This window comes from Lissotriton vulgaris, unplaced genomic scaffold (assembly GCF_964263255.1).
Source record: "Lissotriton vulgaris unplaced genomic scaffold, aLisVul1.2 SCAFFOLD_3378, whole genome shotgun sequence".
Lineage (NCBI taxonomy): Eukaryota > Metazoa > Chordata > Amphibia > Caudata > Salamandridae > Lissotriton > Lissotriton vulgaris.
Genome location: NW_028254528.1, coordinates 99,851 through 111,837, shown reverse-complemented (window position 1 = coordinate 111,837; position 11,987 = coordinate 99,851). Strand labels below are relative to the sequence as shown.

At 46.0% G+C, this 11,987-nt stretch overlaps 1 protein-coding gene across 2 annotated transcripts in view; it reads right to left on the bottom strand.

The window, feature by feature from the left end:
• Window positions 1-1,735: 1,735 nt before the first annotated feature.
• The window catches only part of LOC147659514 (uncharacterized), a 45,895-nt gene continuing 35,643 nt past the window's right edge, over window positions 1,736-11,987 (bottom strand). Inside the window, exons 1-4 of one of the 2 annotated variants that reach the window (XM_086951684.1) lie at window positions 6,555-6,681; window positions 4,717-5,565; window positions 3,070-4,633; window positions 1,744-2,733 (exon numbers count right to left, since the gene is read on the bottom strand). In XM_086951684.1, the coding sequence (XP_086807810.1) occupies window positions 2,496-2,733; window positions 3,070-4,633; window positions 4,717-4,846 (1,932 nt within the window). In that variant the 5' untranslated portion in view covers window positions 4,847-5,565; window positions 6,555-6,681 and the 3' untranslated portion in view covers window positions 1,744-2,495. Of the gene's footprint in view, window positions 5,566-6,554; window positions 6,684-11,987 lie in introns of those variants that run through there. The other variant, XM_086951683.1, reaches the window with a different exon arrangement.

Below are 11,987 nucleotides of genomic sequence, written 5' to 3'. Positions count from 1 at the left end.
TGAAGTGGTGCTCAATTTGGGTTTAACAAATCTATCCACCACCACCTTGACATTAATGTTCTCCTTTTTATCACCGGTACTGTCTTTGCGTATAATATGAACACACACTTTTGAATGCCCATGACTTTTGGCTATGGTCAGCACTTCTTGAAGCGATGGTGTGTCTTTTTGCCACAGGGCATGTCTCGTTTTGTCGAGGGTGCATCCTAACATGAATTAATCTCTTAAGAGATCCTCTAAAGCGGCACCAAAAGTGCACATGGAAGCCAATTTGCGCAAGGTAGTTATGTACTGTTCGACCGACTCATCCTGCCTTTGCATCCTTCTCCCGAAGTTATATCTTACAAGGACAGTACTCACTTTGGGGAGGTGGTGCAAGTCCAACTTTTTGAAGCAGATCTCGTATTCATTAAGAGTGTCGGAGTCACTATCAGGGAGTTCAGGAAGGTACTCAAAGAATTCTTGTCCCTCAGAGCCCACAATGCATTAACAATGAGGCTTTCCTCTCTGCACTTAAGGAAGTGCCACAGACACGAGCATAATGTGTGGAAACCTTCTTCCACGAGAGAGGAGGAACTTTTGGAGATGTCAATAAGAAGGGAGGGGCAGTGACATTTTGCATGCTGTACGAGCTATGTTTTCACCTAATTACTACTTAAGGGGGATCTTCAGTGATCTGCATACAGTGCACAATATCCACAAACCTTATAAGCTGTGTGCATCAGCGGAACTGCGTGAAACTTCAGCAATTAAAATTTAGGCCAATGCGCACAATGCCAGAAACTGTATTTGCTGTGAGCATTAGTAAAATGATCAGCCCGATTACTGATGGCACATATTTATTCAGGGAGGAGTCACTTTAGTTTGGTGCTCAATTCCATGTGTAGATGTGAGTCTGGTGGTGCTTGATAACTGAAAGGCACACATTTGTTTACATACAATTTCATATATGTCTGATTTATTATTCCTATGACAGTCCCTTCTACCTTGAGAAAGCCCGTCCTAGACCAGTGTGAGGACAAAACCCATGCCGACAAATGAGCCACCTGAAGTGTAATACTGAGAAAAAGTAACCTGGAGGATTGCTGCAAATTAAAGTAAATGAAAAAAAATTAATAAAGAACTACATAACAACAGCTGTGTGACCTGGAAGCCAATTGTTTCTCAATATAGTCCTAGTTTGTGATTACCTTACAGTGCTCACATTATCATCCACGGTAGAAGAGATGGGAGCCTGGGGTGTCTGGTCATAGAAGCTCATTTACATACAAAGGGGGTGACAGGCTGTTCACAACGCACAGCACAACTTGCTTACGTAAAATACTAGTACACAGAACAGGGTAAAGTCTTGTGTCTCTTTTTTCATTTTCTTTAATATATCCTGCACCTTGCTCTGTTCTTCTCTTTCTCTCATTTCAATTAATCATAAATTACTCAAATTCACTATTGCTTTATCAGCACGGCACAAGTCGGGGGGTAGCCACAGTTTGAAGCGGTCCCCCCACTATTATCTAGAAACGGGACTCAGTTCTACATAGCTCCTTTGCCTGCAACTGGTAATTATAATTTGTGCCCAGCACTGCAGACACAGGCCTCTGAGTGTTTGTTTGTGTGAGTGGCGCAAGAGAGGAACAGAGAACTTGACACAATTAGTCCTTCTATTGCTTAATACATTGTAAATGTGAAACACTTTGGGGTTTAGGGGCTGGATAAAGAATAACGTCAGGAAACAAGCGCAAATTAAAAGCATATTTTATTTATTCGCTAAAAACTGTTTAAAAATGTAATTTCCAAGTTCCACATATCTGTTTAAAAATATTTACACTTTCAGTCATTTTTCGAGTTTAGTTACAAACTAATAGTGGGAAAAACACATGATGTATAAAAACTGAAACCAAAAACTTCTTTTTACATTATTTTATGTTTCTTGTTTATTGTTTTTAAAACAGGCCGTCAACCTTTCACGTGAAAATTATAAGGGCCTGACATCACTTCTTGTGATGTCACTACATGTGACGTCACTGTGATTTGCATATGATAATGGGCTCCTTCACTATTTTCCTTACTCGTGCCCTGTTTATTGGCATGACATGGGTCTATAGGTATTAAAAATAAACATTAAATTCACAGGTGTTCAGCCCATTTCTCTGGTGATGTCAGACATTGGAATGTATTCAGCTGCTTCTTCTATTTTTAGATGAGTACAAATAACGTACGTTCCCCCTCCTTCCAATTCGTTCTTTTTCTCCCCCTTTCTTTGTCTCTCTCACTCTCTTTATCTCTCCCCTCTCTATCTCCCACACACTCCTGTTAGCTTTAGCTTCATGAATGTCACTGCCACTTCTGGCATTCATACGACAAATCCTTCCGAACATTTGAGGACAAGGGACAATCAAGTGTGGAAGATGAGTTGCTGGGAGTGCAACTGATTGTCCTGGCACATATATGCTTTTGTTGTGGGATTTCGCTATTTTACCACATTCTTCAAACAAAGTCTACTGCTTACAGTGTGTGTTCGTGTGTGTTCGCTGATGACGTTTTCGGTCTGATATCGGACTAAAGCTCTTCCCACATTCATTGCACTTGAATGGTTTTTCCCCTGTGTGTATTCGCTGATGTTTTTGGAGGTTTGATAAGTGACTAAAGCACTTTGCACATTCACTGCACTTGAATGGTTTTTCCCCTGTGTGTGTTCGCTGATGATACCTTAATGCTGAAGAGTCGTGAAAACTACTGTCACATTCACTACAATTATAGGGTTTTTCCCCGTGTGTGTTTGCTGATGACGTTTGAGGACTAATAAGTGACTAAATCTCTTCCCACATTCATTGCACTTGAATGATTTTTCTACTATGTGTGTTCGCAGATTTGACCTTAATGCTGAAGAGCTGCAAAAACTATCGTCACATTCACTGCACTTGAATAGGTTTTTCCCCTGTGTGTGTTCGCTGATGGCTTTGAAGGTTTGATAACTGACTAAAGCATTTTGCACATTGACTGCACTTGAATGGTTTTTCCCCTGTGTGTATTCGCTGATGTTGTTGGAGGTTTGATAGGTGACTAAAGCACTTTGCACATTCACTGCACTTGAATGGTTTTTCCCCTGTGTGTATTCGCTGATGTTGTTGGAGGTTTGTTAATTGACTAAAGCACTTTGCACATTCACTGCACTTGAATGGTTTTTCCCCTGTGTGTATTCGCTGATGTTTTCGGAGGTGTGATAATTGACTAAAGCACTTTGCACATTCACTGCACTTGAATGGTTTTTCCCCTGTGTGTATTCGCTGATGTTGTTGGAGGTTTGTTAATTGACTAAAGCACTTTGCACATTCACTGCACTTGAATGGTTTTTTCCCTGTGTGTGTTACCTGATGGTACCTCAATGTTGAAGAGTCGCGAAAACTACTGTCACATTCACTACAATAATAAGGTTTTTCCCCCGTGTGTGTTCGCTGATGACGTTTTCGGTCTGATATCTGACTAAAGCTCTTCCCACATTCACTGCACTTGAATGGTTTTTCCCCTGTGTGTATTCGCTGATGTTTTTGGAGGTTTGATAAGTGACTAAAGCACTTTGCACATTCACTGCACTTGAATGGTTTTTTCCCTGTGTGTGTTACCTGATGGTACCTTAATGTTGAAGAGTTGCGAAAACTACTGTTACATTCACTACAATAATAAGGTTTTTCCCCTGTGTGTGTTCGCTGATGACGTTTTCGGTCTGATAACTGACTAAAGCTCTTCCCACATTGATTGCACTTGAATGGTTTTTCCCCTGTGTGTATTCGCTGATGATTTTGGAGGTTTGATAAGTGACTAAAGCACTTTCCACATTCACTGCAATGATATGTCTTTTCCCCCTTGTGTGTACGCTGATGACGTCTTAGGACTAATAACTGACTAAATCTCTTCCCACATTCTTTGCATTTGAATGATTTTTCTACTATGTGTGTTCGCAGATGATACCTTAATGCTGAAGAGCTGCGAAAACTATTGTCACATTCACTGCACTTGAATGGTTTTTCCCCTGTGTGTGTTCGCTGATGGCTTTGAAGGTTTGATAATTGACTAAAGCACTTTGCACATTCACTGCACTTGAATGGTTTTTCCCCTGTGTGTATTCGCTGATGTTTTTGGAGGTTTGATAGGTTACTAAAGCACTTTGCACATTCACTGCACTTGAATGGTTTTTCACCTGTGTGTATTCGCTGATGTTGTTGGAGGTTTGATAAGCGACTAAAGCTCTTTGCACATTCACTGCACTTGAATGGTTTTTCTACTGTGTGTGTTCGCAGATGATCCCTAAATGCTGAAGAGCTGCAAAAACTATTGTCACATTCACTGCACTTGAATGGTTTTTCCCCTGTGTGTATTCGCTGATGTTTTTGAAGTTTTGATAAGTGACTAAAGCACTTTGCACATTCACTGCACTTGAATGGTTTTTCCCCTGTGTGTATTCGCTGATGTTTTTGGAGTTTTGATAATTGACTAAAGCACTTGGCACATTCACTGCAATGATATGGATTTTCCCCCATGTGTGTACGCTGATGTATCTGTAGGGTTGATAACTGACCAAAGCTCTTTACACATTCACTGCACTTGAAAGGTTTTTGTCCCGTGTGTATTCGCTGATGTTGTTGGAGGTTTGAAAAGTAACTAAAGCTCTTTACACATTCACTGCACTTGAATGGTTTTTGTCCTGTGTAGTGTGCTGATGAAGCTTGCTTAGTGATGACAAACTAAAGCTCTTGCTGCATGTGTATGATTCTTCTTTCTTGGTTAGTGTCTGTGGGTCGGGTATATATTTTTCTACATCCCATGACTGCATTTCCTGATGGGCTGACATGGCTGATAAAGCACTTGTGTTTTTCTCACAAACTTTATATGTGTGCAGTAATTTGCGCGTTTGATTTCTGTTTTAACAATAAAATGCGATAGCCACCAAATATTTGCCACACTCCTAATATGTAGAAAGGTGTCTTTGTAGGCGATAGTTCCTTTAGATTGGATTATGGCAATGCACCCCTGCGGGTAAAGATGTATCTTCCTTCTGGCCGGTGCAAATCGGGACAGTCTGTTGTATTGTAGATATAAGAACTCCTCTTTCCTTTACCCGTCAGTTGTCTGGCTCCGCTCTGTTGTGCTCTACTCTGGTTACTGTGGTTTGGCCAGAAAGAGTTTACAATTCACCTAGAGCACGGAATGATGGCTTGTAATCATCTTAGAAAACAGAGCACTGCGGTAATCACATCATACCGATCCCATGATCAAAGCTGATGTTGGACACTTGTTTATACAGGAGGGGGTTTGTTATTGTTGTTGCCTTAATTTTACTAAGGTCATTTCTTCGTCTTGTAGCGTGGAGGTGCACAGCTCAGACTCTTACAATCACTGAACTGCCCTTGAAGCTTCATCCGTGATCTGTCAGTTTGTGTGCAGGTTCCTCTGTCGCCGACTGCGCTGATGTTTTCCTGAATACTGGAGCTCATTATTTCCGCTATTATTGAAGATTTACAGCCTTCGCTTCATTATTGATGGTCATTTCACACATTCAAGGCTTGTTTTCTGTTGGATGTAAAGATATCTAAAATTACTAAATTGAAACATAATGGAATGAGAATTCACAATGTTTAACTGATTGTAACAGACATTTCAGGAGAGATTTACCAAATCTCCACACAATGCAGCTCAGCCCTCCCCCGCGAGGCGCGACAGGAAGGGAACAGGAGAGCACCATATTTTCGAAGATATGGCTCTCTCCTTTCCTTTCCCTTGCGCCGGTACTGATTACAGAGGGCCTGCGCCATGCACACACCTTAGCACCAGAGCACTAGGGTGTGTGTGTCTGTGAGTCCAGCATACGTTTTGTACAGGAAGGACACCCTTCCTGTACAAATTATTATGACTCGACACGAGGGAAAGCTTTTACCATTTTGCATACGTGTTGCACAGTGCAGCACACATGCAAAGTCAGAAAAGGAAGGAGAAAGGAAAGCATTTCTCCTTCCTTGCACCTAGTTTTCTGGTTGCACGGGAACGCCCATGCACCACCCTTGGCAGGCTCCAAGGCACAAAGTAATGCAAAACAATGCTATGCGCAGTGTCACATTACTTTAACGTTATTTCCAGTGTTAAACAAGTTTAGCGCTGGAAAGCAAATTAGGAAAAAAGATTTTGCTCCATTTTGTGCCTCTTTTGTGATGCAAACCGTGCAAAATCTTAGTAAATCTCCCCCTTCTTCTTTATCGCTTTTGAAACTTAGCAAGGAATATTTCATCATACACAGATATTTAACTAAAAGTTCTGTTGATCAGGTGACATCTTATTAATGTCTGGAAAGGAGGTGATTTACCAGTGTTTACAGAGTAACTTAGCAAAGTAAGGGCGCTCACGGAGCACCCAAGTGCTAGAGGTATAGCTTAAGATAGACGCATATGGTCAAGATTTAATTTAAACAACAATAGAGTTTAGAGAAAGAGATGGATCAGGCTGGGCTGTAAAATTTCCAGTAACTCTTTACAAAGTATACAACAAAAATAACTCCATTTACTCACTTTTTCTCATTCTTTCCGATTCACTTAAGATCATCTCAAATACCAAATCCTGTCTTTACTCGCTGTTCATAAGTCACCTTTGACACTTTCAACAGCTCCTTGGTTCAAGCATTTCTGGTTTCTTCTAACCTGGAAGATTGGAACATTATTGTGAGTTGAGGGGGGTTTCCTATCAGCATAACATCTGTCAATCTCCCTGAAACTAGTGCCGCTTACAGAGCCTGGTTCTGGCCCTGAAAGACAACTTTAAAAAGCAGGTCTTTAGTTCTTCCTAAAGTAGATAAAGTTCTGTAAGATGCAGCTCCTTCCGGGGCTTTTGTGTAAAACATAACGAGGGGTTCACTGTAAGCCCCATCCTTTACATTATAAGCACTGATCAGGCAAACAAACATTGATTCATATAATTTAATATTCAATGAGATCAGTCATTTAGTACTTATAGAGAATCCATCACAACCAATAATTTACCTGACATATCCCCGCAGCAGATGTGTGCATATTACTCTTTTCCCCCCTTTTCCAACATTACATGGCATCTGGCATGACGTTGTCCTTTTGGGGCCCAGGAAGCCATTTGTGACCGGATGGGCATTTGGAAGAGCGGGAGGAGGTGTCAGTTATCCACAGGTGATGCAGCATTTCTACCTTTCCATATTTCTCATATTCAAGTTTACCTAATTTAATGTCCTTCGGCCCCCCTACTGCCCTCTGGCTACGCACTCACTCTGTGGCATTCATCAGAAGTCAGATAACTGCCTCATACTCACAAGGCCATGGATCTCACTTCTACAACAATTATTGCAGACAAAGGGCCTAGTTAGGAGTTTGTCCAACAGATTATTGCCTCAAAACTAGGGGTGGGTGAAGAATTCTGCTCTGCCGGCGGAGCTCGCAAAGTTTTACCCACTCCTGGTCCAAAAAACTCCATGTAGAACAGTTCTTTTCTCAAGCGGTTCGCCAACGGTAAGGTGACGAGCGCTTGTGAGAAAATATAGCACGCTAGACCTCCTCCTGGTGAGATTTCTCATTGCGGGAGGTCAAGGCAGGTCGCGACCACTAGAGTGTTAAAATCTGCCATTCTCGTTGATGAAGCTGCCATTCGATTAGGATATCAATTAGAGCGGCAGAAAGCAGCATCGCCCTCTGACACGACGCGTAGTGCTGTTCGTGCTGATTTTACAGTAGGGGTTAAACTGCTGGCACTACAAATCAGTAAGAGCAGTGCAACTTAAACTCTGCCACTAGCGGAAGTCAGCAGAGTGTGGCGGAGTTTCCCTGACACTTCATGGAGTTCTGCGGGGTAAACTCTGCAAACTACATCAAGGCATTAACAAAACGTGACAGATATCCTGTCTGCCTTATTATAATTGCCACAGGATGTAATGCATTTTTGAAGGGGCGGGCAGGATACCTGTCACATTTGTGATGGAATAAACCATCCTCTGAAATATAAATCAGGCATTTGGTGTACATTGCGTCCAGTCTGGCTAGCTGGGCTTGACGGATCTTGTGGTTTGTGGGCCTCACACTCCGTTGAGGTCACCACCAGGCAAATCTTCCGTCAGCTGTGTCCTGTGCAGATCTTCCTTCCAGGCAGGACTTCTGTCAGCTGTGGCCTGTACAGATCTTCCTTCCAGGCAGGGGCTTCTGTCAGCTGTGCCTTGTGCAGATCTTCCTTCCAGTCAGGACTTCTGTCAGCTGAGCCTTGTGCGGATCTTCCTTCCAGGCAGGGGCTTCTGTCAGCTGCGCCTTGTGCAGATCTTCCTTCCAGGCAGGAATTCTGTCAGCTGTGCCTCGTGCAGATCTTCCTTCCAGGCAGGACTTCTGTCAGCTGCGCCCTGTGCAGATCTTCCTTCCAGGCAGGACTTTTGTCAGATGAGTTTTGTGCAGATCTTCCTTCCAGGGTGGACTTCTGTCAGCTGTGCCTCGTGCAGATCTTTCTCCCAGGCAGGGTCTTCTGTCCGCTGCACCTTCTGTGGATCTGCTTTGCAGACAAGGGCTTATTTCCTCAAGGATCAGTTCAGAGGTCGGGAGAGGTAGAACTGGTCTAGGTCATTTCTTTATTGCCGTTCAACTGGTCAAGCCACAGAGCTCGTGCTCTGAGAGGACAGAGAGTCTGGGTTTTCTGAGCTCCATGGAACATTAAGACAGTTCCACCACATCCAGCACATACTACAAGACTCCAAGAGTCAATACTACAAGTGCTGCTCCAAGGTTTAATTCTACCACTGTATCTGAACATCCCCTGGCAAATGCCAACTAGAGACTAAACATCCAGCCTGCACCAGCAGAGGGCAGAAAGCTTTTCAAGCAACTTGAGGTAAATGGACTTTCAATATCTGTCATAACTGAAGATGTTATTCCTTGGTAACATCAATCCCCTTTGGACAAGGTCCTCCATTTTGCTATCAGAATGTAACTCATCCTGCGCAGACACAAACCCTCTAGTCCATATTGCATGAAGCTGGGTGGTTCTCCCCCAGAAGAAGGCCCTCCACAAATTGCTGACATTTTCTTACACCCCCTGGACAGCTGTGGCAACACACAGACCAACTACACCCCCTCAGGGATCACCCGTCCATCTGCCAGGATCAAGACTCAGATCTTTCACCCTTCTCTGTTGCCGTCTTTGGAACGGCCTGTCTCTGGGATTCGTGGAAGCTCCACACTCAGTGAGCTCAGAGTTGCCTTGTAAAACCATCTCATGAGAGTGGGAGAAAAGAACATTAAGTGACAAGCACCGCATAGAAGTGTAAATAACTCTACCATTATCATTCCATGAACCATTGTCCTACTGTTGATGTTTCGACATGGATGTTTTGCCATCTATCACAGCAGCTTCTTCGATTAAAATCTTACTCAACACTTTTGCATCATAACCATTTACCTATGTACTGTTTCTGACCCTACGACATCTCTGGCAGGCATGCTGGGCTGACAGTTGCTACATAAATAGGAAGTAGATTGCTACTGCAGGGAGAGTGCAGTGTCCTTACAGTCAGATGCACTTAATTGGGATAAAAGGTACCATGTTTGTTAGAAAAGCTGCAACTATTAGAATAATAACATATCAAAATCAAATCAAAAAAACATTTATATAGCGCACTACTCACCCGGAGGGTCTCAAGGCGCTTGGGGAGGGGGGGTCCGCTACTGCTCGAACAGCCAGGTCTTGAGCTGCTTCCTGAAAGTAAGGGGGTCTTGGGTCAGGCGGAGGTGGGTCGGGAGGGAGTTCCAAGTCTTGGCGGCCAGGTAGGAGAAGGACCTTCTTCCTGTGGTGGCTCTTCGGATGCGGGGGACGGCGGCGAGGGCGTGGCTGGTCGATAGAAGCTGGCGGGTGGGAGTGTAGAAGTTGAGGCGGCTGTTGAGGTATCTTGGGCCTTGGTTGTGTAGGGCTTTGTGTGCGTGGGTGAGGAGACGGAAGGTGAATCTCTTGTTGACCGGGAGCCAGTGCAGGTCTCTCAGGTGTCCGGAGATGTGGCTGTGTCGGGGGATGTCGAGGATGAGTCTTGCCGAGGCGTTCTGGATCCGCTGGAGTCTCTTCTGGAGCTTGGCGGTGGTTCCGGCGTAGAGGGCGTTGCCATAGTCCAGTCGGCTGGTGACGAGGGCCTGGGTGAACATCTTCCTGGTCTCGGTGGGGATCCACCAGAAGATCTTACGTAGCATGCGCAGGATGTTGAAGCACGACGAGGAGACAGCGTTGACTTGTCTGGTCATGGAGAGGGAGGAGTCCAAGATGAAGCCCAAGTTGCGTGCGTGGTCTGTTGGTTTAGGTGCGCTGCCCAGGGCGGGGGGGCCACCAGGAGTCATCCCAGGCGGCGGGAGAGGAGCCCAGGATGAGAACTTCCGTCTTGTCTGAGTTCAGTTTCAGGCGGCTGGTCATCATCCACATGGCTACGTCTCTCATCCCTTCGTGTAGGTTGGCTCTGGCAGTGGCGGGTCGTTGGTGAGGGAGAGGATCAGCTGGGTGTCGTCGGCGTAGGAGATGATGTTGAGGTTGTGTTGGCGTGCGATGGCCGCAAGGGTGCTCATGTAGACATTGAAGAGGGTGGGGCTGAGCGAGGAGCCTTGAGGGACGCCGCAGATGACTTCGGAGGCTTCTGATCTGAACGGGGGTAGGCGGACTCTCTGTGTCCTACCGGCGAGGAAGGAGATGATCCATTCTAGTGCCTTCTCCTGGATTCCGACGTTGCTGAGGCGCTGCACTAGGGTGCGGTGGCAGACAGTGTCGAACGCCGCGGAGAGGTCCAGGAGGATGCGGGCTGCTGTTTCTCCGTTGTCGAGCAGGGCTCGGATGTCATCAGTGGCTGCGATGAGGGCGGTCTCGGTGCTGTGGTTGGCCCGGAAGCCAGACTGCGAGAGGTCGAGGGATCAGTTCGTCTCGAGAAAGGCGGCCAGATGCTTGTTGACTGTCGTCTCGATGACTTTGTCCGGGAACGGGAGGAGCGAGATGGGGCGGTAGTTTTTAAGTTCGGTGGGGTCCGCTGATGGTTTCTTCAGTAGAGCGCTGAGTTCGGCGTGCTTCCAGCTCTCCGTGAAGGTGGCGGTGTCAAAGGAGGTGTTGATGATGTCCCGCAGATGGGGTGCGATGACAGCGTCGGCCTTGAAGATGTGGTGAGGGCCGGGGTCGGTTGGAGATCCGGAGTGGATGGAGTTCATCGTACGGTGGTGATCGGGTTCCAGGCGCGGACGGTGGTGGTGGGGGGCGTTGCTGCAGTCGTGGGGTGCGTCGGTAGTGTGCTGAAGCTGTTGTGTATGTCTGCGATCTTGTTGTGGAAGTAGGAGGCGAGGGAGTTGCAGAGGTCTTGAGATGGGGTGATGTCGTTGTTTCCGGCGTTGGGGTTGGAGAGCTCTTTGACGATGTTGAAGAGTTCCATGCTGTTGTGTGCGTTGTTGTCCAGCCGTGCCTTGAATGCAGTTTTCTTGGTGGCGTGGATCAGTTGGTGGTGTTTTCGGGTGGCGAGCTTGAGGGTGGTCATGTTGTCTGGTGTTGGGTCTCTGCGCCATGCTTTCTCGAGGGCTCGGCAAATCTAATTGAAACTCTTGAGTTCATCGGTGAACCAGGATGCTTTCTTGCTGCCGGGTCTGCTAGGCGGGGTCCTCAGTGGGGCGAGCTCGTCTGCGCAGTTTCTGATCCACTTCGTGAGGTTGTTGGCGGCCTGGCTGGGGTTCGGTGAGCTGGTGGGTGGGTGCTGGCTCAGGGATGCGGCGAGCTGGTCGGCTGTGATCTTGTTCCAGCTTCTGCGTGCCACCTGTTGCTGATGGTGGTGGATCATGGTTCTTCTGAAGCTGAAGTGGACGCAGCTGTGGTCCGTCCAGTGGAGTCCGGTGGCGTGGCTGAAGACGATGTCCTTGCTGGATGAGAAGACGGCGTCGAGTGTGTGTCCGGCGTAGTGGGTGGGGGTGGTCATACCAAAGCAGCGCACATAATGC